We start from the raw sequence: 24,998 nt of genomic DNA, 5'->3' as shown, positions 1-24,998 counted from the left end.
TAGCCCAATATTGAGGTAAATTCTCGACCCCATCATATTACAATCTAACAAGATGTTGGTTGTTGGCTCTAAGCTGCCTAGCCGCCATTTAGACTACACTGCAGAGCTCGATTAGCTAATTCAACAATCAACGATAAGTTGCAATAAGTACCTCTGGGAACCCTTAATCGAGTATTAGTCGGACTGTCTATTAAATGCCAAGATGGGCCCTCCCTCAATAAGGAGATTCTGATAGATCGATTTAAGCACAATCTCTAGCGTTCATTGGCCGTGTAGCCCAGTGGTAAGGCGCTGGCCTCCTATTTATATATACAGCCAGAGATCCAGGGTTCGATCCCCTGCATGGTCGACTTTCTTTTTTTTTTGAACTCCCTCTTTGGAGAGAGTATTTTTTGGAAATATTGGTACCAGCGAGTGCGTAGGCTAATCTGCAAGCTCTCTTGCTTTGCGGCCATGCAGGTGTAACGTCTTCCTTAGTCCATCTGGTGGATATCTCACAGCCGCACCTAAACTATTCAAGACGCTGTATTCGTTCGAGTATTATTTATGTAGTGCTAACTTGCAATATTAATGCACATTCATCGATAGTCCCTCTTTACAACCTCGAGTGAAGTCTTGCAACAGGTTCTATCAAAATGGCCGACAGTAAATCATCATATGCTGAGCCAGAATATGCCAAAAAAGAGCAAGCAAACACCAAATATCCGTACTATCTCCCCAGCATTGACAAGCACCTTTCACAAGAGGTAGGACATATACCACACTTACTTTAATGTAGCTCCAACTTTTACATTGTAACTGACCTGAAAAGACCCGCGAATTACTTGAAAAATACAGCGGAATTCCTCCCTCCCAGCAATCCGAGCATGTCCATAGAATCGTACGTATAATCCTTCGTACTTGATATGTCTGTCCCTTTCTAAAATCCAATGCTCTAAACAAGCGTGACCAAGCATGGAACATCCGCGTCTATCCCTGCACCGGTCTGGGCGTCTGGCTCGTCCCAACCATCTCCAGATCTCCGGCCTACGCCGAGATCCTCGCCCTCGTCAAGACCGGGGCTCGGTACCTTGATGTCGGCTGTTTCATTGGACAAGACATGCGACGGCTCGTCTATGACGGTGCGCCATCGACAAATCTCTACGGCGTCGACATTGTCAGCCACTGGGCCGTGGGCTTCGACATGTTCCGCGACAAGGCGACGTTCTCAGCGCAGTTTATAGAGGCGGATTTCATGGACACCGCGGAGTCGGCGGGCCTGGCGGCGCTGGAGGGCTCGGTGGATGTAATTTTTGTGTCGCAGGTGCTGCATCAGTGGGGTTGGGAGGGCCAGGTGAAGGCTGTGAAAAGGTTGGTGGAGTTCTCGCGGGTGGGAACGTTGGTGGTGGGTTGTCAGATTGGGACTCTGGATGTGGGCGGCGTGGAGGTTGAGTTTGGGCCGGTTAAGGTGCCACTTTGGAGACATGATCCTGTTTCGTTTGATAAGTTGTGGCAGCAGGTCGGGCTCCAGACCGGGTCGAAGTGGGCGGTGCAGGCATGGTTGAGGACGTGGGAGGACATGGGCTGGGATCCGCGAGATCAGGCATTTTTGGGGGAGAGTGCGAGGGTTATTGAGTTTGTGGTCCGGAGGGTTAAATGAGGACAATATCAATATCTTCCTAGTCGATTGTGTTTCATATATCGATTGTGTTGGCTATGGCTTTTGTATGCTTACGGATGGGCAATAACCCTAACCTGGCAGGGATATACATACTTGACATCATTATTTGAATGAGTGTAAAGAGTGTTATTATCTACAAATAATACCATACAGACCCAGAATGAGAGACTAATCTACATCCAAATAACAATCTTCAATGAGTCTTCGAGAATAATCCAACTCGAGCACTACCGATCAATAAACTCGCATCAGCTCGAGTTGCCCTGCGATGCTTCCTCGACAGGATTTCCCGTGTCCAATAACTCCAGCGGCCTCTGTCTCCAAGTCCCAAAGAAGAACTCGCGAACACTCTTACGCTTGCTCACCGGTCTTCGCGATCTCAAACTCCTCGACCTGCCGTTCGCTTTAACCGTGTCTATTTCCTCACGATGTGTGACAGACTTGTCTTCTGTATAAATAATATCATTCTCTAAAGACACGTTGGGGCTGAGGTCTTGTGGACAATCACTCGCATTTTTGCTTCCAGTAGCGGACTGATTAGTTTCTTTGGGAATACTTTTCCGCCATCCTCTTCGCAGTGTACCCGATTTACCGAAAGCGTCGCTAAATGGGATTAGCTCTTGTATCTTTTCCCAAATGGACAAGTTCAAAGGCGCATAGTCAGTGTTAGACGGTAACGTGGCGCGTGGTTGGCAAAGATCAAACACAATCCCCGCCATATGCAGTGATTCATAACCAAACTCGAAAAACTCCTCGCTAGCCTCGATACTCTCCTGGCGCATTGGTGGCGTGATTCGAAGCCCTCCGTATGGGAATGCAGTTGCATAAGGGTATCGCAGCCTATACTCTGCATAACGCCGATCAAAGTTCGCAAAGTTAGCAGCCAACGTAACAGCACACAGCGGAAGGAATTTGATATTCTCCACGCCATGACCAACTGTATCACTTTTTCGATTTGGAAGAATACATTCCGACATCCTTAATCTTGCGCAGAGCGCCCACAAATCAGGAAACATCCGGCAGACCACGTACACCTCTCCATATCGTAGCTCGAACTCGTCCGGTGCAATAAGCTGCTGTGGCAAATCTACGAAATTCGGGTGAATACCGATAACAAGGGACCCCTCCTCGAAAGCCCAGTCCTCGCGTTTCGCTCCACGAACATCCTTGCAGAGCCTGAGCCGCTGGCATTTCTCCGCCCGCCGTTGAGGCATTGTGCGGCAGCGATGGATGTTATGGATGCTCTCCATTGAGCGATTCCACTCATCTCTCGATAAATCAACATCATATACAGGCAGCTCCTGAGGAAAGGGATAGGAAATAGTATGAGACTGTTTAGTTAGCAAGTAGAGAGTGTCTCGTTGCAGGCCACACTCACAAACACAGCTGGCAGAAATGGCTCTCTAGGGTTCGTGTTTTCACCGTATATTTCCGCCGGATTGACTATCAGTGGCTCCTGGACCCAGGTTGCATTGGGCAGCTTCATTTTCGTGTAATTTAGATCAACCACAGACGCGCAGTTAAGGTCTAGTGCAGATGGTCTGCCACACCATCTGGACAGCACCGAGCAGAACTGGCATTGCTCGCAGTATTCAGCCTTCGAAAGCTTTTCGTAGTGAAAATCCGCATATGGCGAGTTTTGAGAATCACAGAACCCGGGCAATGGGCCTAATACTGGTGGTCGGTAGAAGTAGTCGGCGTGTCTGCGATTCTCGAGCGAGACTGTTTCGGTGGCATCAGGGTCTTCGCGATTCGCGGCGTCGCAGTGGCATCGGGGACGGGTGCAAGTGAACTATGAAGTCAGAATAATGGCTGGTCAGGAGGAAACAGACGTACGGCATTTTCGGCGCACTTGCTCGAGGGGATTGACGAGCTGATGCTGGATCCCTTGTCGGGGTAGAAATTCGTGATCTCCTCGTACGGCATGATACAGCCATATACATGAAGCAACCAGCACAGTCAGTCAGCACAGTCAATGCATATAAATGCATGTAATCAATGCATTTGAGAGTATCTGATATCTCTAATAAATTACTTGAAGTTGAGCAGGTCAAGAAGGCGGATCAATCGATGTTGAGACAAACGAGGCAGGAAGGAGCCACCTCGTCTAGTACAAATATCTGTCTTAGTCGCACCATCACATATTGGTACATTACCTACCAGTTGACATGTATATCCTAACTAAATACCAACATAATCAACATGTCTGTCAATCTATCCCCTGTTTATAGTTTCGGTACTGGGGTGGTATGCATGGATCCTGGCCCATTGATATAACACAGAACTCAATAACAGATGACAGTGTACACCACGCATGACTTGTTAGACTATACTAATAAATCATATTTCTTAAATCAGCAACATAAATAGGCAAGAATTTATCCACTCTATGTTTATATAGTAGACATGGTTGTAGCCGTGGGGTGGTCCTATCTTATCGCAGTGAGGGGCCGCCGATTCTCCCCGGTCAAAAAAACCAAGGCCATTTCACTTTCTTCTCCATTCACCTACATATACAACAACACAACATATCAACCATCTTAGAATATAAAATGACGATCCCCCACCCTCCAATTCCCATCACTATCATCACGGGCTTCCTCGGGTCCGGCAAAACCACACTCCTGCTCAACCTGATCCCGCAACTCCCACCAACCTACCGCCTCGCGCTCCTCAAAAACGAATTCGGCGACGTCGCCATCGACTCACAGCTGGCCACAACGCAATCCATCAGCGGCGTCCGCGAGCTTCTCAACGGCTGCATCTGCTGTAATCTCGTCGGCCAACTAGGCCCCGCCCTCCACCAATTGCGCACCTCTATCCAGCCCGACCGCATAATTATCGAAACCAGCGGAAGCGCGTTCCCCGCGACTCTAGCGATGGAAGTAAACCGTCTGGCACGGGAAGAATATCCCGGCGTGTTTGCGCTCGATGGCGTGATTAGTGTGATTGATGTCGAGAATTGGGCGGGCTATGAGGATACGAGTTACACGGCCAAGATGCAGGCCAAGTATACGGATATGGTGGTGTTTAATAAGTGGGAGCTGGTGGATGAGAGACGCTTTGATGTTTGTTTAGATCGCCTGGCCGATTTGGAGCTCGATCCGCCGACGCCTTGGGTCAAGTCGGATAGGGGGAGGGTGGAGAGAGACGTGTTGTTGGGGATTGATGGCGCGTTGATGGCGAGGGGCGGAGAAGAGCTATTACGAAGAGAGGTGCAGGGGGAGGGGCATGGGCATAGGCATGAGCATGAGCATGAGCATGAGCATGAGCATCAGTCAGAAGTAGAGGTTCTTTCTGTGACATTGAAGGGTGATGGCGCTGGAGCGGTGCTGGATGTCCACGCATTCGCGCATCTGCTGCACTCAGCCTCGAAGGAAGAGGTGTATCGGATCAAGGGCATAGTGCGCTGTGCGCCGGCGACAGCGCCGCAAGGATCAGATCCGGCGCTGCCTACGACGGCGGGCACGGGTGTGTACATTCTGAATTGGGCGTTTGGGCGCTGGACGTTCACGCCGGCGTCCGTAGAGGAGGGCGAGGCTGCACGGTTGACATTTATTTTGGCGCGGTATGAGTCGGGGAAGTGGAAGAAGAGGCTGGAGGCTGGAGGGCTGGTGAAGACGGTTGAGGGGGGTGAGTTGGTTGTACAAAAGCTGCTATGATGATACCCATGGATACATATGTAGAGTGATAGAGTAATAGAAATGATAGCGATAGACATCGGAATTGAGGATATGCACATGTATATGTATATTTTGTTCAATGCTATTTACAGATTATTGAATCTATGTCTATAGCAAGGTCAACTGATCTTAACTGAAATCTACCAAGAACTTTTGTGTCTGTGACTGAGAATAATCACAACCAAAACAACAATCTAAACACGAGACAAAAACAAAACAAAACAGAAAAAGCCACCAAACAAAAGGAACAAAAAGCAACAGAGAACAATCAATATTCGAGCAGCGCAGACGCTCCGGGCTCGCTGGAAATGTATATAACATCGTGGTTATCGGAGAACCCGTTGAAACGGGTAGCACTGCAGCGAGTGTATGCACCCATATTTTCAAAGTAAAGCCAGTCTCCAACATCAACCAAGCCTGGCAAAGTAATGCGGTTGCTGATGACATCAATTCCGTCGCAGGTCGGCCCCCAAATGCTGTATTCAATGCCATCGGTAGGCGAACTGCCAGTGGAAGAGCCAGCAGATTCCAGCCCGTTGGCGGCGCTAGTCAAGATCTGCGCGACTGGATGTTGGTGGTCGAAAATGATGTTGGAGAAATTGCCATAGACCCCGTCATTCAGATACAACATGTAAGCATCGCGCGCAGGATCCTGCGGGTCGCGGACATCGCGACGCGCAATGACATGTGCAGCCAGAGTGAAGGCCTGGGCAACGTAGTAGCGACCAGGCTCCGCGATGATACGAATATGCGGAGGGAAACAGTCGTCGACGGCCTTGCCCAAGATGGCTGCAAATCGCTCGAAAGTGTCATCGCAGAAACCACCGCCAACATCAAGGGTGTGGAGTTCATAACCGACTTCGGCAGCTTGGTCAAACACCCACCGAGCGTCTTGTACAGCCTTGATGAACGTTGCCGGATCTTCAGCCCCGGAGCCAACGTGAAAGCTCACGCCAACTACCTTCAGCTCAAGCTGTTTTGCAAGGTCAAGAAGGTAGCGAGCACTGTCGACAGATGCGCCGAATTTCATACTCAGGCGGCACATGCTGGAAGAGTCATCGGTCAAAATACGCAGGTACAGCTCGGCTTCGGGGAAGTCGGTTTTGATTTTGTATAGCTCGTCGGCGTTGTCGAATGTCATTTGCTTGACGCCTTTCTGAGCAGCATATCTCAGATACGACCTGGTTTTGCATGGCTGGGCGTAGATGATCCGACTTGGATCGACGCCGGCCTGCAGAGCCAAGTCAATCTCGGCCTTGGACGCACAATCGAAGCCATTTCCAAGCTTGGCCATGAGACGAAGGATCTCTGGGTCGGGGTTGCACTTGACGGCTAGTGTAACGTTAGTCACCATTAAAATTTATTGAAACGGAGGATAACCCACCGTAGAAAGGCTTGACGCGACTCAGGTTCATTTTCCAGCGCATGTGCTGGCGGTAGATTTCGCCCATGTCGGCCACATAAAAGGCATCCTCCTCGCCGGGCTCGCAGCAGGCAGCATCCACCCTGGCCACACGCAGTCTCAATTGCTCGAGAATCATCTCTTTCGGAGCCACTTGGCCCCGAGGCAGACAAATAGGCTTCACGCCATGATCGGTGCTGTACGGGGTCACAAGTGTCGGATCTTTCGTATGTGGATGATAATTACTAGTGGTATAGATATCATCAACAGCAAGAACCGAAGGTGCCATAACCATGCGGTCGGCAGTAAATCAATAAGATATCTAAATAGCCTCGTTAAGGAGGGCGAAAAGCTTCGCAGCTGAAGTTGAGTGGGCTAAGCCTCTTCGACCCTTCCCCCAAAAGAGGAAGAACCGTCAGAGTAACCCTATGCGGCAGCTCAGAAAGAGAGGGGGAGGTAGCGACTGGGGCCAGGGGAATGACAGGCACGCTCGAGGATGACAGCAGCTGGTTAGCAAGCAGCAGGAGGTGGAATGTTGTTGAGAGTCTGCCGAAGTCGGCTGCGGGAGACAATGCGGAAGAAGAACGAGGATGAGGCAAAAGCCGTGGTGTTGTCTGCGCCTTTGGGGATTCCAAAGGCAATTGCTGGGTTTTTAAGTCCTGAGAACTAGTGAGTCATTAGTTTCAGCGTGTTGATTCAGTTCAGTGTGATGGACGACAAAGAAGAGGGTGGAGGAGGTGGGTAATGGGAGTCCGTTGTGTTGTTAGGGTACAGGCAACCGCACAGCACAGCACAGAACCGAATGGGCACATCGCCGCACAGTTCCTCGATCGAGCTAGGGGTAATGATGACAGGGCCAGAAAAATGTCGCACTTACGAGGCTTCACAGGAACGGGTCGATCGCGTGGGCAATGATGATGGTGGTGGTTGGGTGTGTCGAAAAAATGGAAGAGTTGTGGGTAGTGCTGCGGGGAGAGAAATATAATTAACTGCTACTGTGCTCTCCACTCTTTTTCCCGACTTGCACCGACCAGCGAACAGCAAGCACGACCAGGATCAGCTCCTGCTTGCTTTTCATTCGCCTGTTTTTCGCTCGCGTGTGGTTCTGCCCTGCCCTACTCACTGTCTGATTTCTGGTTTTATAGATGAGGTCATCCACCCTGTCTTTTGATGCTGTTGCTTTGTATGAGCGATTAATGCTTAGCACTGGATGTGGATTCCCACAGCAACTATTAATAAGACTATCATTGTGATGGTAATCGTTACTACTCTGACTGACTATCACGACTGCTATCAGCAGAGTCAGCTTGCAATCGACTGCATATCGATGCCGCCTCAAATTGGGTGCGCGATTTATCATTTTCCGAGCAAGCCACTGTTCCTCGCCGCTGAGCATATCAATTGCCTCCGCAGTTAATATTACTATGTAATATTTAGTAGTTAATAGTAAATAGTAAAGGTTAAATACTGATAGTAAATATAAATATATACTATTAAATAGGAATATGTATGAATATTAAATAGTAATACATGCAGGCACCCGGTCGCATTTGGCATTTTTTTTGTTTTTTTGTTGTGTTCTGGACCGGCACAGGCCAATCACAGGCCGCCATTGCCCCACTGTACTCCGAGTGGCTAGCCAGATGCAGCTAGCAAATGACGCACATATCCCAGGCTGCAGCCAATCAGAGGCCTTCATTGTAACACTCATACTCATACATATGTACTCATGTAGTATATATATACATATATATACTATTATGTATGTGTGTGTACATGTTGAAACCCATATATTTCAATGCGGTCTGCTTCCGAGTACGCTGCCGGGAGAGACACTGCCGTCTGCTCGACAATGCGGAACGAGGCCGCCTGCATCAGCTCGAAGAAGACCGCCTCGCTGTCGTGCCGCCTCTTGAGGGACACCAAGACCAGAGCATCTGGCGATCTGCGGGTGGCATGGCTCAGCACCAGCACCAGCGCAGGAAGGCTGTCGGCATTGTACGTGCAGTCAGAGACAAGAATCAGGTCCAGCCCGTCTGCAAAGACATCCCCGTGCGGTTCATCCCAGTCTAGCACCTGGAACTCGACGCTCGACCCAGCCGCCAGATGTGCAAGCCTCATGTTGCGAGACACAATGTCGTTGACTTCGGGGAGATCGGTGAGTATGACAGCGCTGCGAGGCTGCATCTGGGCTAGAGCGATGCCGACAATCCCACATCCAGCGCCGAGCTCGACTACGCGAAGGGTCTTGTTGGTGCCGTGTTGAAACCGAGACTGTAGTTTCTGTAGTTCCGATGATGGGGAATTCGTGATTGCGCTTTGCAGACATATCACTGCAGCTAGGGCTGCGTCCCTGGGTAACTGTCAACAACCACATTTCGTCGCGGTTGCTAGCGAACTTACCATATATGACGCGCTATATTATTCCCCGTCTCCTCCCAGATCCTCAGCTGGCCGTGTTCCTCCAGATTGAACCGTCTCTCAACAAGCTTCGCAGCAGTGGCAGATTCTGACCCGCCAAAAGATGCGCTCCATCCGGACATAACCAACGGCAAGGTTGTAGAGTCATTCAACTCGTCGTGAAAAACAGAACTGGAGGCATCTTTGATTCCTATGGCAAGGCCAATCGGCTGGTTCTTCAAGCCAAACCGAATAGGCCCAATTGAAACCGGTAGCTCTCTTTTCCCAGCCTGCCACAACAAATCTTTCTTCTGTAGAACGGTATTTGTGTCTCCTGCGATCAGTTGCGCCTGTAGTGATACATCCTCGGCCAGGAAAGCGTCACCCAGGTCGGTGGTGATCGAAATCAGCGCCGAGGCCGTGGCAAGTCCATTCTTGCCATGCTGCAGTTTGGGGGGTTTCAGGAAGCGTATGTAGTAGACCATCGCTCTGATATAAATCTATGATATGGATAAAAAGGACGAGCGATGATTGGCGGCGCCGTTATCTCACGTGCGTGGAGCATGTGCGTCATTGTCATTGGTCTCGCTGCCGTCTCTGTCTCTCTGTGGTATGTTCCCCAACAACATAATGTAATACGATAATTACATTATATGATTATACGTACTGCTTCACATACCGAACACCATGCATCGCTCGGTCTGCTGCCGCTAGGTTCTGCCTCTCTGTCATGACCCTGATTCTCAATTACACGTAACTGCCCTCCCCCATCGACATCCACACCACACTACACCACACACAAGATGATGCGCACGAGCGACCCTCGCATCCGCCAGACCCTGAACCAAATTTCGCATAATCTCGAATCCGCAAACGAAACCGCGCAGGAACGTTTCTACACCTTCGCGCACGAATACCTCGCGCCGTGCTTTGCGTCGATTGGGACCTGCCTCCAAGAATGCACCGCACCATGCATACCCAGCCGCGACACCCAATTGCGACGTCGCCGGCGAGGGCGCGCTGAACTGAACTTTGATTTCTACGACGACTGGGATAACGACGAGGATAACGATGGGCTGCTAGGATGGGGCAATGATGAACTAGATCGCCTGCTGGCAGGCAGCGGGGGTGGGCCACAGCAACCTCGGCGCCAGCGGAAGATGAGCTACGGCGCTGCTCGCACACGCAGAAAAAGCTCGATTCTGCCAGATCAGAGGAACGACCCTACCGTCATTCCGCGGTCGTCGATTATAGGTTTTCTGGAGCGCTTCCCGTGGAAGTTAGGCTCACGGGGCGTCAAGTATCGCCCATCCGCGGCGGATTTGCAGGAGCGGCCAGGCCGGCTTCCGCATGACGATGACTATGAAGCGCGCGACGAATTCGAAGCGCAGCCGTTAATGGAAGAGGATGAGGAAACCAATCATGCAGCTGGGAAAAAGAAGCAAAAGCGGCTCCGGAGTACTACGCAGTCATCGCAAGAGACGTCGAATTCTTTGAGCTCACGAGGAGATCTTATATTCGACGATGAAGACGACGAAGATGCTGTCCCATTAGATGACGAATTTGCTGTTACGTTAGCACGCCGAAGTACTGGATTTACTTCGGACGATCACCTGGTAGGAAGCGCTGGTCGGTCCCGCCGGAACACATCAGGATACTCGTCCAGAGACTCAAAAAGCGGCCGCGGCAGGGAACGAAGGGAGTCGAAATCGGATGCGGGAGCTACGCAGATTGAAGACTTTCCATCAATGGCAGAGCTAGCCAAGGAAGAACAAGCAGCTGAGAATGAGGAAGAGCTAGCAATTGCGCGACGACGCAGTGCAGCCCAGCAGTTGGCTGTTAACCAGGGCTTGATCCGTGATCAGGTAAGAATCTACCAACGGGACAAGATATGTAGTTAATATCTGAAATAGTCGCGAAACGTCACTCCTACCTCTGACATTTCAAACCCACTCGTCATTCCTCGAAGCAACCCAGCATCTATAAACGAGAACGACGAAGCAACTGAACCATTTCCGTCGTTGCCGGTGACGCCAATGTCACAAGGGTCGGCGAATGTATTTTCTCTGGATGCTCAAGCGCCGAGTGCAGAAAGGTGAACCTGTAGCCACTCGTCATTCATGGACTTTGACGATTAAGCAATGCGAGACTCCGGAAACCGGACATGCTGAGGGACGGACATTTCCTGTATACTATCGGAGGGGAGGATACGAATATGAATGTACATTGCAGAACCGTCTTCTCACTGATTATGGATATGGATGTAGACCTGTGTAAGAGTCGTAATTATCCTCTCCTCTTCCACCAAAAATGGTTATCAATCGATACAGTGTCCAACTATTATGAATGATCAACTGGACGTTGCGCTCAGCATTATTTTTATTTATTTTTATTTCTTTCTAATTATAAAGAAGCTGGTCGAGATGTCTCGTGAATATTCACCAAGACTATCAATTGATGGTGTGATTGGCCGGCGGATCATCGATGGTATACATCTTGCGTCATGCCATCCCACACCATCTATATATAAACCAGTCGCCATTATTATACCCTCAAACCTCCACCACCCTCAACCAAATCGTAAACCATCAATATGTCACGCAACATCCTCATCGTCGGCGCAACACGCGGGCTCGGCGCCTCCCTAGCGACCCTCTACGCCTCGCTCCCCTCCACATCAACAGTCTACACAACTACACGCTCCAGCAAGCCGCCAGCCAGCCCCTCTCACCCCAAATTCCGCTGGCTGCTCAACATCGACATCTCGCAGCCGGACATCGGCAGCACGCTGACCACACAGCTCCACCCCTACAACAGCCGCCTACACACCGTGATTATTTCCGCCGGCTACTTCGGCTTCGAGACCTTCGACGAGCTCGATTGGCAGAAACAGGTTTCCATGTACACAACCTCCGCTGTCGGGCCCGTCTTCGCCGTCCAGGCCCTCGCCAAGGGCTCCCTTCTGGCCACCGATGAAGACTGCAAAATAATCTTGATTTCGTCTGAAAGCGGTAGTATTGCGCTACGGCATGAGAAAGAAGGCGGCGGGAATTACGGGCATCATGCGAGCAAAGCCGCGCTGAATATGGTCGGGAAGCTGCTTGCGTTGGATCTGAAAGACAAAAACGTGGCGGTGGGATTGGTGCATCCGGGCTTTATGAGGACGGAGATGACGCGGAGTGTGGGGTTTGATAAGTACTGGGATCAGGGGGGAGGTAAATAACTACTTTTTTTTTTTCAACTATCATTTTATTGTTAGGATAGAGGGCTGACGATACAGCTATCACGCCGGACGAATCGGCAAAGTCGTTGGTGGAGTTCGTTGAGAAGGAGTTTGATATCTCCAAGACGGGAACGTATTGGGCGCCCAGAGGGGCTGGGTAAGTTTCCTTTGCGAATTATAGATGCAAGTAGATCTGATGAGTGAGTATAGGGATATTGGCACTGCGGAGCCGGTGTTGGGGAAGAATCTCCCGACTCCGTTGCAGTTGCCCTGGTAGAATATACTATCGTGTTGATTAATAGAACATAAATAATTGCTGTAGTTAGAAGCAATTCACATTACGATCTTATAAAACTCAGTTGCAAATACACATCCAAGTCATGTTCTCTTCAAATTCATAATCGAGCATATATATATATGTATACTCCACGTCTTTGTATCAAATGTGTTGATTGACATCAATTGATGTAAATCAAACCCGAATTCGTTTTGGCGCGGGGCAGCTATGCAGGCCTATATATGTTGTGGGTGACGTGCCCGTCACAGAATATTTGTCACTATCAATTGCTAAATATTTACCCGGCTGGCACCTTTCCTCTTTATGCAGATCGAACAATCCCATCACCTAGTAATTAGACAAAATGTCCGGGATATTAGAAGAAGCGCGGAAATACGCAGCCCAGAATTCCCGTCCGCCGTGGTACGAGCATGAATTAAAGGATTTGTCGATTGAAGCGCGCAGGCTGTTGGAGCAGTATAGCGGGATTCCGGCAGATGAGGTTGATGGCCATATTCTCGCTCTGGTGAGTATAAACAGGGGTCATGCAATTCGAAAGGAATGGAAATGGTTGATAAATAATAAATAAATTTATCAGCGAGACCGTGCATTTGATATTGTATGTTATTGTCGAACAAAGAGTATCCCTCTGGGTAAATAAGCTGACTCTTTAGTTTCCATACCCGTGCATCGGATCCTTTAGATTTCTGCAACTGAGTCTCGTCGAAACTATACACTACAACGAAATCCTGCAGCGAGTCAAAGCCGGTGAAAAGTTTCTTGACGCGGGGTGCTGCTTTGGCCAGGAGTTGAGACAGTTGGTAAGAACCACCTACCCATCGCATACATGTAACGAAAAGTTTATTTCGGTGTAGGCATTCGACGGCGCTCCAGAGGGTAACCTCTACGGCACTGATATTAGTCTCGATTTTATGAACCTGGGCTATGACCTATTTCTTGATAAAGACAGGTTCAAGGCGCGTTTTATCGCTGCAGATATCTTTGATGATAACTCAGATTTGGTGAAAGAGTTGACCGGGCAGATAGACATCATCTATGCTGGCTCGTTTTTACATCTCTTTGGGAAAGAAGATTCCTTCAAGGTCGCGAAAAGACTGGTCAGTCTGTTGAAAGATAAGCCGAATGCGTTGATTCTGGGGCGACAGGTGGGCAACATTGACCCGGGCGAGCAACGGGAGGTGGCCGGCGAAAAATCAATTTTTCGACATAATGAAGCATCGTGGATTGAGTTTTGGCATCAGGTTGGAGAGGAAACGGGCGTTAAATGGAAAGTTGAAGCTTCGTTGGTTTCTGGGTTGGCGGAAAGCACTTGGAAGTGGCATAAAGATAAGAATGTGCGTCTGTTGAAATTCGCTGTGAGGCGGGAATGAACCGGCTTATGTTTCATCATCTGTTCTGATTGCTGCTTGCATGGTTCAACAAATTGGTAGTTAAAACAGATGCTTGGGAATGTTTGACGATCGTCGAATAGAATATCATTAGCTCCCTAAGGCGCCGTTTTCAGATTGTATTGCTTCATCATGTCCAAATAATCGATGGAAAGTAGACGGCCACATGCCAGACACCTGCTCCTGCATCCATTGCCTACTTTGAAACGCCTGCGCATCACCAGGCACCAAATCAGAGTGGAATTGATCCGGAATGCCGTTCCTAGGCTCAGTCGGCGACGGTTGAACGGCATGTTTGGGGGTCATAGAAAGAGGGTCTTGCATCAACCAGGTTGGGTTTGCTAGAGACAGTGTGTTCTGGTCAAACAATGTCCACGAGAAGTTCACATTCGCATTTGACATGATCAAGTCGGAACTGGCGGATACAGGGCTCTGCATGTTTTGCAGAGCATTCTCAAGGCGTTCTGCTAGAAGATGTTGAATGCTTGGGGTTGGGGTTAGGCAATCTTGTAGACTTTTCAGATGGCTTTGAACTAGATTCAAATCTGAAGGACATTAGCTAGGCTGCTTTATACCACGACTCTACTTACCATCTTGGTTTGCCATTTTGTCTTCAATTCCACGGAGCACCAGCATGGCAGCTAGTGTGACCATCACAAGATCCCAATTTGACCATATCCCCGTGTCGTTATCACGCAGTCGCAGGATCGAGCGAGCTGATATCAAAAGTTCGTGTTTCTCCATAGACGTAAAATTATGCGCTCCGAGATCATACCCACGAGCGGGGTGATAAATAGAAAGAACAAACAGTTTGTGAAGATGATACTGAAGAAGAATCAAAATACCATGGCGATCACCCTCGGAGGGTTCTACACTTCTTTCAGTTTCATATTCAAAAGATATGAGTACAGTCATAACTCACGAGAAGCCCCGTTATACCGAACCAGCCACTCATCTAATTCTTTAGCCCAGCGGCGGATTACTTGAAAGTCCTGGTCTGTAAAGGTCGTCTCTGCGCTGACAAGCTTGACGGTGCCCTTTCCACTGACGAACGACCATATTGAAGGCAGTCCCCGGCCGACGAAATGGCTTATACCGCTATGCATCATCTGAGACAATCCTCGGTATGCGTTGTCTTGTGAGCGATCGAGGTTTTGCAATTGTAACTGTGGTGGCTGTTTCGGTAGTAATGGGTAGCATAAGTGGATGGAGGCATGTTCCACATCAATAACCTTTGTTTATTAGAATAAGTCGGAAATCGAAGCAGGGAGCTTACTTGAAGCCCAGAAAAAAGACCTTTCCAGTCCTGGGGACCCTGTTCTCGGTGTGGGCAATGGTCCAAAAGTAATCGGTATCCAATAGATATCCACGTCCCCGTCGAATCAATGAATGCCTCTGAGCTCAAGCTCGCCATGATTAGTCCCAGAATGTCGTTGAAAACGACTTCTTCCACTTTGGAACCAGGATGATTCGGATTACTGAGGCCAAAACTTGAACTAGAAGGCATGACTAGATTTGCAATAGCGCTACACGTAGCGGCAAAGTATCCCGGAGAAAAGTTCGCATATTCAGCAGAATTATGATGCAATGAAGAAATATATAGTATAGAGGCGAGAAGTAGAGGTGTCGGGCTAGAAAATGTTTTACGATCGGCCAAAAAGTGTAACAAGGGAAGATGGGTATGGAATCTAGCGAGATAAGCATGCAACTAGCCAACTGATTAATCCACTGAATACGTACGAGTGCCATAGCTGTTTGACAACCTTCTTGGACCAGATAGTCGAATCCTGAGAAGGTCTGGCGATTTCTCGTAATCGGGTGAGGGCTTTCCAGACCCCGGACAACGGAAAATCTCCATCAGGCTCATCTGGTTCGATGTCTAGATCTTCTTCTACATCGAATTTGAGAAGGTCATCTGATAGCTTCTTGATGCCCAAGATAGCCTCGATCGTGTCTAAGCGAGACAGGATTGAAGCTTGATTAGTGGAAGGGGCCGAGGCGAAATTAAAACCGCTGAAAGCTACTGTCGCATTGGCCAGGGGCGTCTCTGACAGTTTGTGTAATGCCGCAGCCTGTATCTTAATTAACCTTCGCACCGAACAATTACATCCGTTGATCACATACGTTTGCTCGTGGCCGAAATATGCATTCGGTCTTGAGGCTTTTACATCGACGGCACGGTGGAGCGTCGTCGACCTGACATTTCATCTATAAATGCATTATAAGCCTTCGTATTTCCACGCGACCGTTTAAAATCGAAGTGTAGATCCCTACCTTTTGCCTGCGGCAATTGACTGCGTGTCCAATCAGCCCATCGAAACTTCCGCCAAACACGATACGATACGAACTTACCACAGGCCTTGGTGGGCTTTGGCGCGAGGAATTGGCTGTCGGCCATTGTATAGGCGGTTGGTGGTAATTGCCTGGCTTGCTGATGGCTACTAGGAGAGCAGGACGAATATCTCACATAATCGCGCGAGTAGAGCCACGGAGAGATGAACAAATTCCGGGGGAAGCTGGCAGGTTATCAGCGGCGTATGGATGGTTAGTTAAGTAATATTAAGAATATTAAGGGTGTACTGGGGGGGCGGGTAATGCCGCAGGTGCTGCTAATTGCCTAGGCTATCAATCTATTGATTAACGGTGATCACGAGATTGACCAGCCCCATCAAGCGTAACTTGTAGCAGCCTCGATTGAATTGTTGTCACTTGGACAGTGTATATATAGGATTACGGATCCATGATTATATGTTTATTATGTCCTCGCGTTTTTAGTCCACCCTCCATAGGCTCACGGATTAGGGCAGGTCTGATAAACGGAGACTGAGATCCCTCCACACCTCGTATTCCAGGATGATCGCCCCCCTGTACCAGCAGGGGCCAAAAAGCGGTCTCACAAAACGCCTCTTGCGAAGGTTTACGGAAGACACAGCCAGCAGTCCACTGCTACCCAGGGGAACGCCCCTAGAACAGAAGTTTGGATATGGAATGTCAGTGGAGTTGCTCTTGCGCTGTATACCCGAGCGTCAATATAATCAATATATTGTCACCGGGGCGACTAGGCATCTGCCAGTCATGGACGAGACTGGAGACGAGTCTTGCTCTGTTCTAGCGGCGCGTGTTGTCAAAGGCGAATAAATGCTCGGTAGTCATAGCAATAGGACGGTCTATTGTACAGTAGATATGTCGTACAGTAAGTTTAAAATATATGCTGTTCTCATATGAAGAGCAACACCAAGTTTGGCCTATAGTACATGTTTAAATGAAGGGTATATGGAGCACAAAGTCACTATACTTTTAGCGACCAAGTACTGGCGCGAATAATAAATGGTAGAGTGTAGATGGTCTGACAGCGGGTTCAGGGCTGGATACCACAAACTAAGCTGTGGCTGCGGCGTTTTCAACAGCGTCCACCTCTGGTTCCTGTGACTGTAGCGACAGCTTCTTCACAGCCCATTCGTTTGAGTCAGAAAACTCTTTCTTCTCACCTAGCACACACAATGCCTGGCGAGGTGCGTCAACGAGATACTTCTGCGCAACCTCATTAACCTGTTTCGCCGTCACGTCCAGGACTTGCTCTCTCCAGCGTTGGTCCATTTCGTGAGTAACACCACTCATGAAATAACGCGCGCCCTCGTCGTCGACGCTAGTTGGGGCATCAAGACCTTGGAAGATACTCAATTTGGCCTCTTCCAGGTCCCGATCCGTCCAAGAGCGGTCCCGAGCAAAAGTGCCAGCTTTCTGGAAAACATTCAAGGTGTTGCTTGGGTTGGGGTCTCGGTAGCTGGACAGTGTGAAGACACCTTTGATAGGACCGTTGCTAGCCCCGGCACCATAAGCGCCACCCTTTTCACGAATCTCTGGGTGCAGATACTTGTGAGTCAACAGCTGGGACAGGACGCTCAATGGAGCACTAGCGGGATCAATAAAAGGCACTGTTTCCATAGCAAGACCAGAGTAGTAGACCTTGTAGGGCATATCATAGAGAACTTTTCCAGGGTTGCTGGGAAGTTGCACCTTGCTGTCTGAGCGAGGTACTGCTACAGGTTTCGGAAGACCTGCCAACCACTTTTGCAAAGCAACTTCGTTCTCTGCAGCGCTGCTAGCTTCGCAAACCATGCGAACACGCATATTCGATGTTCTGGATATGGCAAAGCTCTGGATTAGGCGGAGTTTTTCAATCAGTTCTTGCAGACGTTGCGGAGAGTTTGCAGCATCAAAAAGCAGATCAGCCGTGGCCTGTAATTGAGTCAACCCAGAGTGCTGCTCTTGAACCCAGAAACTCTCGTTTAATGCTGCAGCAGCAGCATTAACTGCGAAACGATGGCCAGTACCAGCAACTGCATCCAGCGCGCCGTTCGTTGTGGAGCGTAACAACTCCATAATCATGCGCGGAGCTGCTTGGCTTGAAAAATCAGTCTCCGCCACAAGAGCGTGAATAGTCTCTAGCATGACAGGGATGTTTTTATCCAAGGCAAATCCAGTGAATTGAAGTCCTTCGCTAAACTTGCCTAGCTGACTTGGTGAAGAGACCAAATAGGATGACGTAGTGACGCCGCCCGTCTTGAGTTTGATCAAGTCTTCCCATTGTTCCATATTTCTGCCAGAAGTACCAAGGCGCATGACACAGTCATTGAAAAGTGGCACCAAGAGACGAAGATCGTTTGGCAAATCGTCAAAAGGATTCAAAGCTTGAAAGTATGTCAAACCATTGGTTGGCGCCTCACGCCACATAACTTCGACACCGTCAACTGTAGCTTCTCGAACAGGCTTGCGTTCTTTTTCTCTTGAAATATCACTGACGTGGACAGATGGCAAACAACTCACATCAGCGAGTTGCGCGTCCTCCTGAATTTTCAACAATTCCAGTTCCACATTATCCAATTCAGCGACTGCTCGTTCCGTCGAGCCATGTTCGGAAATCAGCTCGGAAAGTTTGGAATACTTCCGCACCTTTTCTTGCTCATCAAGCTCCTTATTAAAAGATGGCGAGCCTACCATCGTGAACTTCATATAGTTATCTTTGAGAAGATACTTCTCCACCAAAGACTCAAGATACCCGCCCTTAGAATATCGTTCTTTGAACTCGTTGATAACATCGTTCCAGGCAAGTTCCTTCATTGGGTCGCTACCATTGAACCACGAAGATATGGTTTTCTCCATAACCCCAATACCGAAATTTGCGGTTTTGTGTCTTAACGAAAGTTCCAGTTGATGAAGAAAGCCTTGGACCTTCTCGTCACTGAATCCATTTGATACAGATTCGCGGAATATGTTACAAATGGCTTCACTCACTTTAGGCAAGTCTTCCTCGCGAACACCATTAACACCGACAGAGAATATTGGCTTTTTGGAAGATGGATCAAGGCCGGTGTTGGGAGTGAAGGATGAACCGAGCTCACTCTCAATCAAGGCTCGGTACATGGGAGAACCATAGCCATCGAGCAGTAATGACGACAAGATTCCCGCCGAAAAAGTTTCCACAATATCAGTAGTGTCACCCATAAGCCACGAATTCGAACTTTTGTATTGTCGATCTTCGCTTGTGAATGAATCAATAGGGCCCGGGACGGTGACTTCTATGGGACCTTCGCTAAGGTCTCTTGGTAGCCGTACATCATTGTCTGCTACTCCTTTATCAAATCCGTCCAGCACGCTTCCAACTTGCTGCAGGTGATCGGCTAAAGTCATATCACCGTATGTAAATATCTTAGCATTGCTAGGGTGATAGTTCTTTTCGGAAAACTCGACTAATTGTTGGTGCGTCAAGTCCGTAATAAAGTGAGGGTCACCGCCGGAATTATTGATGGCCGGGAATATGCTCTCTTTAAATCGAATGTAGTAAAGGTAGTTCGCATCGGACATCTGTCCTTTCATCTCATTGTAGACGACGCCTTTGAAAACGATATCTTCGAGCTTGGTATCCTTTGTCTCTGGTCCTTCTGCAACTCGGGGGTTTTCCGGCCCAAGTCTCCATCCTTCTTGTCTGAAATCTTCTTCTTTCAATAGAGGATGAAGTGTGGCGTCAAGATAGACAGACAGCAAGTTTTGGAAGTCTTGTTTATTCGTCGTAGCAAAGGGGTAAGTCGTATGATCTGAAGAGGTAAAGGCGTTCATAAAATTGGAAAGAGATCGAGGAAGCATCTTGAAGAAAGGGTCCCTCACGGGATATCTAATAGAGTGATTCGTCAGCTACACAATAACTCATTGATAGGATAACCTGTACTCACTTCTTACTTCCACATAATGTTGTATGTTCGAGAATATGAGGCACTCCGGTGGCGTCAGGAGGATTCGTCTTGAATCCAATGCCAAAAACATTGTTCTTATCATCCCTGGCCACATGGAGGTAATCTGCATCTGTCTTGTCGTGTCTTAACAGAACAGCAGATAAGTGCAATTCCGGAACATGCTTCTTCTCCCTCACTGTAAACCCATGGAGCTTCTCCCCTACGGATGGGTAGTTGTTGAGATCCGTCACAGTCGACGCAGATCGTACCGATAACAATCCATTCTGATGTCGTAGCCTCTGTGGCTGTGGCCTGCCAGCAGCTCTTAACAGAGCGAGGCAGTTTCGACGTGTTCCGGTCGGTAGACGAAGCATGACGGTAGCTCCAGTTGGAGCTGACAGGCAGATCGATCAGTGAGCTTATGCAGCCGTCGTATGCAGTTGTCGCATGTCACGCTAAGCCCCCGTAGATGGAAATTCGAGAAGAAAGAAGCGATGCCGAATCGAATGAAAGGGCGGAACGATATCAGCAAAGCGGCATGTCGGGTATAAAACAGGTCGAGTGTTGCTAAGCAATAATAATGCTGCATGATGCCGATGGCGCCAAGAAAAGAAATCTAGAGAATTTCGCGCTAGAGCCATATTGGGAAAGGCGGCTCCTCCCCTCTCACGCTGGATTCGACTTTGTAATGACTACGCTTAAACCCCGATGGAAAACCCGGCAAGATCCTCGAGGACGCAGCTTTGTCGAATGTCTTGAGCAAGACGATATTTGCTGTCCAATCCGCACACCTCTCAGCTCCCGAACAGTGCCCACGAGAAGTATTGCGTTCGCCAAGAGACAAAACCTCGACCGCACTTCCACGTCGGGATCCCGAGAAACTCGAGTCGGTCTAATTGAGCAAAATCACAAGCTTCGCGCCCAGGGCCACTTCTCATGACCTAGGAAATATACTGGAAGAGCCACTCGATCTTATTCTGACCGCAACTGTTTTGGTTGCGGTCCGGGCTTGGGAATAGTGGTGTCGACAACGAACACGTCCTGACCATAACCAGTCACACGAACACTCTCAACCCGTCTTTATTCGAGAAATTGAAGCCACCAGAAATTACCACTAACGGCAACGAGTATGGCATCGACTACGATGTCAAAGAAAGCCAAAGGGAAAAAAATGGCTGATCCAAATGAAACATCCAAGCTTCTCGCCGCCAAGATCTCTCAATTGGAGCAAGATGCCGCAGGAGAAAAGGACCAAGAAGCTGAAATCGGTGTGTTGCTTTATTCTACATCCCTTGTCGTGCTTTTCCCCAGTCGATTTCTTGTGTATCAAAAATGAGCAATTTTTTTTCATCATGTATCTAACATTCCTAGAACGAGAGGTGAAAAAGGCTACCAGAGACCTGAACCAACTTTTGAACAACATCGAATCGCCCATGACTCGTCTCGAGACGGTTCACAAGAAATATACCGAATTACTAGCGGATATGAAAAAATTGGACCGTGACTATTCGAAGAGCAAAAAGCGAGCCGATCAGTTGCAGAAAGATCAGGATAAGGGCAAATCTGAATTGAGCAAAACGCTTACGATGAAGGATAAGCTGGAAAAACTGTGTCGAGAACTCACCAAGGAAAACAAGAAAGTCAAGGTGGGTTACTTGCCAATTGACCAGTTTATAAAATGCTAATGGGTATGTGTAGGATGAGAACAAGAAACTCGAGGAAAATGAAAGAAGGGCTCGACTGATTGTCAACGAACGCTTAAGCTCTCTTCTTTACGACGTGCAAGATGTTGTCGTTACGTCGCAAGAGACCCGAAAGTACGCCAAATTGGAGGTCGAGTTGGACGAGGCGTAAGTGCTACGGTTTTCGCTGTCTACCGTGCTGTGCTAATCTTGGCAAAGTCTTCGAGCAAAGATCAAGACCATTTCAGAAAAATTTGAGTTGCGTGAGCTTCATTTCAAAAGTCTGTTGCGAAACAAAGATGCGGAGATTCAGAGTCTTACCGCAAGATACGAGGAAAGGAAGCGGGCTGCAGAGACTGAGTCTACCAAAAACAACGCTCTCAATTCTCAGGTTTCCACTTTTCATCAAACTGAAACCGAGCTTCGCAGTCAACTCAACATCTATGTTGAAAAATTCAAACAGGTTAGTATCCTAAATATTGTACTGCAAAAATATCCACATTAATGCTCTTCTCAGGTTGAAGATACATTGAATAATAGCAACGAGTTGTTCCTCACCTTTCGAAAGGAGATGGAGGAGATGTCGAAGAAAACCAAACGTCTTGAAAAAGAAAACCTTACACTGACTCGCAAGCACGACCAAACCAATCGCAATATATTGGAGATGGCAGAAGAACGGAATAGAAACCAGCAAGAACTAGAAAAGACTCAGAAGAAATGCCGCCATCTGGAGGAACTCTGCCGTCGTATGCAAGAACAAGGAAGAGGACACGGCGTTGGCGGTGGGGATTCTAATCACATCGGCGAACAAGCTCTGACTGGCGACCTGGAAGGTGACGAAGAAGGCACGCAGAGCGACTATGACGATGATGACTATGAGGACGAAGACGACGAAGATGATGGTGTCATTAGCGACGACGAGGAGTACGAAGCCATCCGCGAACGTTTCCCCGAACAGGTTATCGAAAAGCCAGTATTCGGTCCACCGCCGCCCCCTGCATTGGCTGAAGCGCGAACAAATGGCAACAACGCTGTAGTGAATGGTATTACAATGTAGTTCTCGGACAGAATATGGATTCGAAGTGTTTTTGGTTTATTCTGGATTCATGTCTATCTGTTGGCAGTTCAATCTTTCCTCTGGCAACTGTGCGTACTTGCGCTTTCGTTACTTGAGATCAGATCAAGACAAGGGATTGATAGACTAAGCTACTTGGTGGTGTCAATTGATATTGTTATATACGTCACACGAGTCAGTCTCGGGTTGCAGTCCACACGTGAACTGGTAGTTAGGGTACCCGGGCTACTTCTGACAATAGAATGTACTGTATGTTATATACATCTGGAGACTTGTAGCAGCTGTTTATATTCAATGTTAAGAGGACACTCTTGAAGTGGGTCGAAGTGATATATCCATTTATGTACTTAGATACAGGTATTTTCAGAAATAAATCAGAGTGAGTCATAGATAAACGGCCAATCAATCTACATCGAATGATCATAATTTACTCGACCCTACTTTGACGAACGTCTGACCTCGCTGCAAGGCCTGGACAGCATCCCTAACCATCTCCTCCACAACTTCCCCGGCGGGCTGGATTTTTTTCACAACAGCAGAAACACTACCCATAAGGAATGGGAAATCGACATCTTCTCTATCCTTTTCAATATCATCCATCATCGGGACAACGCCCTTTTCTGTCAAGCTCAGAATCTCCTCTGGCCGCTTCTCCCATTGCTTGATATAGTCGTTGGGAAGCACCCGAAGCGGCCGCCCAGAAATAACAAGCGTGCGAATCGTCTCTCCAAACCCGGCAGAAACCACAGCTTCCTTGTGTAACTGACTCGCCCCGCTCTCTGTCGTTGCAACGAACCGCGTCCCAACCCATACCCCGGATGCACCGAGCATCAACGAAGCAGCCAGACTCCGGCCATCATTCACGCCACCAGCCGCAACCACCAAAGGCGTCTGGCCTGTCAGCGGGCTCTTGTACTTTTGCACCACATCCACGACAGCAGGAACCAGCACAGAGAACGGCACATCACCAGTATGGCCGCCGCCCTCACCACCTTGGGCACAAACAATATCCACGCCACGCTTCAGCGCTTTCTCGGCATGCTTGGGGGCGCCAACCATATTCATAACCAGGATGCCGGCCTCATGAAGACGCTTGATGGTGTGCTCCGGGGGGACACCCACCGCTGAGATAAACAGCTTTGCGCCGTGGCGGATGGTGATTTCAATCAGTTCGTCGAGATGGCCGTGGGTGTAGTCGTGGTTGGTTGCGCGCGCACCGCCGCCGACCTGCGGGAGGGCAAGGTCCACGCCGAATGGGAGGCTGGGGTGTCGCAGTAGGGATTTGAGCTCGGTGAGCATCTCGTCTAGTTGTGCGGGTGTGTATCCGAGTCCGCCAATGCACCCTAGACCACCGGCGTTGGAGACTGCTGCTGCGAGAGCGGCTCCAGAGGCCCTGGCCATGCCGGCCAGAAGGATGGGATGCTGGATGTTTAGAAGCTTGGAGAGTGGCGTCTCTAAAGACATGTTTGATATTTCAATGTTGTACTGTGGTTTCTATAGTTATATAAGGTGCGGGATGAATCTGTAATGTGTTGTTGGGAAGAAAAAGGGTCGTTATATGTAGACTCGTTGTGGTATAGTGATGGCAACATTGAAAGTAGAATAAGAGTCCAATTAGAAGGAAGAGCAAGCATAATACCACTACTAATTATTAAAGAGACACAGAGGCTTGATGTGGTTACTAGTAGTGGACGGGGGATGCGGAGAAGCTGTCTTCCCCTCAAATTAGGGCCGGCAGCCGAGGTCAGAGGACCGAGGCATTTTTAAGTATCATAGAATAGATATTAACGACCACTGACTGGCCGAGATATTCATTCACTAAATGTTGTGTATATGGGCAGAAAAACACAAATAACAAGAGCGGGACTCGTACCCACGTATTTGCCCCAATTTCCTACAATGCAGACTCATAACCGCGCGGCCATGTCGCCGGCGTGGGATTTCCCTGTGTGCAGAG

The 24,998-nt window shown here is 48.7% G+C and overlaps 12 protein-coding genes and 1 non-coding gene across 13 annotated transcripts; 7 read left to right on the top strand and 6 right to left on the bottom strand.

Annotated features, from left to right (window-relative positions):
- Positions 1-266: 266 nt before the first annotated feature.
- On the top strand, positions 267-349 carry BGW36DRAFT_t52. The gene has a single exon. It is a non-coding gene; the product is annotated as a tRNA-Arg (tRNA).
- A 459-nt stretch (positions 350-808) lies between these two features.
- On the top strand, positions 809-1,639 carry BGW36DRAFT_301440 (uncharacterized protein; the record flags this gene model as incomplete). The annotated part of the gene is made up of 2 exons (XM_046211685.1): positions 809-880; positions 944-1,639. Coding segments are annotated over 2 exons (768 nt in total), but the record flags the coding sequence as incomplete, so codon positions are not given.
- Positions 1,640-1,908: 269 nt separating this feature from the next.
- On the bottom strand, positions 1,909-3,586 carry BGW36DRAFT_429752 (uncharacterized protein; the record flags this gene model as incomplete). Its single annotated transcript, XM_046220734.1, has 3 exons — positions 1,909-2,991; positions 3,039-3,452; positions 3,497-3,586. 3 exons carry the CDS (start codon positions 3,584-3,586, stop codon positions 1,909-1,911), a joined length of 1,587 nt encoding a protein of 528 aa, XP_046069388.1.
- Positions 3,587-4,075: 489 nt separating this feature from the next.
- On the top strand, positions 4,076-5,442 carry BGW36DRAFT_383566 (CobW domain protein). The gene has a single exon (XM_046216683.1). The coding sequence runs from the start codon at positions 4,213-4,215 to the stop codon at positions 5,320-5,322; it is 1,110 nt and encodes a 369-aa protein (XP_046069387.1). The 5' UTR covers positions 4,076-4,212; the 3' UTR covers positions 5,323-5,442.
- A 169-nt stretch (positions 5,443-5,611) lies between these two features.
- Positions 5,612-7,040, bottom strand: BGW36DRAFT_361561 (ornithine decarboxylase; the record flags this gene model as incomplete). The annotated part of the gene is made up of 2 exons (XM_046214285.1): positions 5,612-6,675; positions 6,728-7,040. 2 exons carry the CDS (start codon positions 7,038-7,040, stop codon positions 5,612-5,614), a joined length of 1,377 nt encoding a protein of 458 aa, XP_046069386.1.
- A 1,179-nt stretch (positions 7,041-8,219) lies between these two features.
- BGW36DRAFT_383562 (putative methyltransferase-domain-containing protein) lies at positions 8,220-9,758 on the bottom strand. The gene is made up of 2 exons (XM_046216682.1): positions 9,149-9,758; positions 8,220-9,098 (listed from the first exon to the last, which is right to left on the bottom strand). Exons 1-2 carry the CDS (start codon positions 9,628-9,630, stop codon positions 8,504-8,506), a joined length of 1,077 nt encoding a protein of 358 aa, XP_046069385.1. The 5' UTR covers positions 9,631-9,758; the 3' UTR covers positions 8,220-8,503.
- Position 9,759: 1 nt separating this feature from the next.
- Positions 9,760-11,546, top strand: BGW36DRAFT_463373 (uncharacterized protein). Its single transcript, XM_046222210.1, has 2 exons — positions 9,760-11,010; positions 11,059-11,546. Exons 1-2 carry the CDS (start codon positions 9,949-9,951, stop codon positions 11,242-11,244), a joined length of 1,248 nt encoding a protein of 415 aa, XP_046069384.1. The 5' UTR covers positions 9,760-9,948; the 3' UTR covers positions 11,245-11,546.
- Positions 11,547-11,564: 18 nt separating this feature from the next.
- Positions 11,565-12,745, top strand: BGW36DRAFT_383560 (oxidoreductase). The gene is made up of 3 exons (XM_046216681.1): positions 11,565-12,360; positions 12,426-12,525; positions 12,579-12,745. The coding sequence occupies exons 1-3, from the start codon at positions 11,739-11,741 to the stop codon at positions 12,643-12,645; spliced, it is 789 nt and encodes a 262-aa protein (XP_046069383.1). The 5' UTR covers positions 11,565-11,738; the 3' UTR covers positions 12,646-12,745.
- Positions 12,746-13,009: 264 nt separating this feature from the next.
- BGW36DRAFT_301111 (uncharacterized protein) lies at positions 13,010-14,036 on the top strand (the record flags this gene model as incomplete). Its single annotated transcript, XM_046211665.1, has 4 exons — positions 13,010-13,171; positions 13,244-13,264; positions 13,320-13,466; positions 13,521-14,036. 4 exons carry the CDS (start codon positions 13,010-13,012, stop codon positions 14,034-14,036), a joined length of 846 nt encoding a protein of 281 aa, XP_046069382.1.
- BGW36DRAFT_209571 (uncharacterized protein) lies at positions 13,818-16,679 on the bottom strand. The gene is made up of 8 exons (XM_046209916.1): positions 16,407-16,679; positions 16,329-16,348; positions 16,179-16,262; positions 15,795-16,126; positions 15,331-15,742; positions 14,977-15,286; positions 14,645-14,923; positions 13,818-14,599 (listed from the first exon to the last, which is right to left on the bottom strand). The coding sequence occupies exons 1-8, from the start codon at positions 16,450-16,452 to the stop codon at positions 14,145-14,147; spliced, it is 1,938 nt and encodes a 645-aa protein (XP_046069381.1). The 5' UTR covers positions 16,453-16,679; the 3' UTR covers positions 13,818-14,144.
- A 753-nt stretch (positions 16,680-17,432) lies between these two features.
- Positions 17,433-20,658, bottom strand: BGW36DRAFT_300396 (putative pitrilysin family metalloprotease; the record flags this gene model as incomplete). The annotated part of the gene is made up of 2 exons (XM_046211619.1): positions 17,433-20,226; positions 20,285-20,658. The coding sequence occupies 2 exons, from the start codon at positions 20,656-20,658 to the stop codon at positions 17,433-17,435; spliced, it is 3,168 nt and encodes a 1,055-aa protein (XP_046069380.1).
- A 335-nt stretch (positions 20,659-20,993) lies between these two features.
- Positions 20,994-23,348, top strand: BGW36DRAFT_345444 (myosin-like coiled-coil protein-domain-containing protein). Its single transcript, XM_046213199.1, has 5 exons — positions 20,994-21,552; positions 21,656-21,930; positions 21,983-22,134; positions 22,186-22,429; positions 22,484-23,348. The coding sequence occupies exons 1-5, from the start codon at positions 21,414-21,416 to the stop codon at positions 23,021-23,023; spliced, it is 1,350 nt and encodes a 449-aa protein (XP_046069379.1). The 5' UTR covers positions 20,994-21,413; the 3' UTR covers positions 23,024-23,348.
- Position 23,349: 1 nt separating this feature from the next.
- On the bottom strand, positions 23,350-24,974 carry BGW36DRAFT_383551 (putative oxidoreductase). Its single transcript, XM_046216680.1, has one exon. The coding sequence runs from the start codon at positions 24,503-24,505 to the stop codon at positions 23,462-23,464; it is 1,044 nt and encodes a 347-aa protein (XP_046069378.1). The 5' UTR covers positions 24,506-24,974; the 3' UTR covers positions 23,350-23,461.
- Positions 24,975-24,998: the final 24 nt, after the last annotated feature.

Source organism: Talaromyces proteolyticus (genome assembly GCF_021365285.1).
Source record: "Talaromyces proteolyticus strain PMI_201 chromosome Unknown BGW36scaffold_9, whole genome shotgun sequence".
Classification (NCBI taxonomy): domain Eukaryota; kingdom Fungi; phylum Ascomycota; class Eurotiomycetes; order Eurotiales; family Trichocomaceae; genus Talaromyces; species Talaromyces proteolyticus.
Note: the sequence above shows the minus strand (reverse complement) of the source record. Positions and strands in the feature narration are given on the sequence as shown.

Coding starts and splice junctions, on each gene's coding strand:
- BGW36DRAFT_383566 (XM_046216683.1), top strand. CDS start 4,213: ATGACGATCCCCCACCCTCCAATTCCCATCACTATCATCACGGGCTTC.
- BGW36DRAFT_383562 (XM_046216682.1), bottom strand. CDS start 9,630: ATGGTCTACTACATACGCTTCCTGAAACCCCCCAAACTGCAGCATGGC. Junction 9,099..9,148: donor AATATAGCGCGTCATATATG/GTAAGTTCGCTA, acceptor ACAGTTACCCAG/GGACGCAGCCCTAGCTGCAG.
- BGW36DRAFT_463373 (XM_046222210.1), top strand. CDS start 9,949: ATGATGCGCACGAGCGACCCTCGCATCCGCCAGACCCTGAACCAAATT. Junction 11,011..11,058: donor AGGGCTTGATCCGTGATCAG/GTAAGAATCTAC, acceptor TATCTGAAATAG/TCGCGAAACGTCACTCCTAC.
- BGW36DRAFT_383560 (XM_046216681.1), top strand. CDS start 11,739: ATGTCACGCAACATCCTCATCGTCGGCGCAACACGCGGGCTCGGCGCC. Junction 12,361..12,425: donor GTACTGGGATCAGGGGGGAG/GTAAATAACTAC, acceptor CTGACGATACAG/CTATCACGCCGGACGAATCG. Junction 12,526..12,578: donor TGGGCGCCCAGAGGGGCTGG/GTAAGTTTCCTT, acceptor GAGTGAGTATAG/GGATATTGGCACTGCGGAGC.
- BGW36DRAFT_209571 (XM_046209916.1), bottom strand. CDS start 16,452: ATGGCCGACAGCCAATTCCTCGCGCCAAAGCCCACCAAGGCCTGTG. Junction 16,127..16,178: donor TATTTCGGCCACGAGCAAAC/GTATGTGATCAA, acceptor ATTAAGATACAG/GCTGCGGCATTACACAAACT. Junction 15,287..15,330: donor GTCTTTTTTCTGGGCTTCAA/GTAAGCTCCCTG, acceptor TAATAAACAAAG/GTTATTGATGTGGAACATGC.
- BGW36DRAFT_345444 (XM_046213199.1), top strand. CDS start 21,414: ATGGCATCGACTACGATGTCAAAGAAAGCCAAAGGGAAAAAAATGGCT. Junction 21,931..21,982: donor AGGAAAACAAGAAAGTCAAG/GTGGGTTACTTG, acceptor GGGTATGTGTAG/GATGAGAACAAGAAACTCGA. Junction 22,430..22,483: donor ATGTTGAAAAATTCAAACAG/GTTAGTATCCTA, acceptor TGCTCTTCTCAG/GTTGAAGATACATTGAATAA.
- BGW36DRAFT_383551 (XM_046216680.1), bottom strand. CDS start 24,505: ATGTCTTTAGAGACGCCACTCTCCAAGCTTCTAAACATCCAGCATCCC.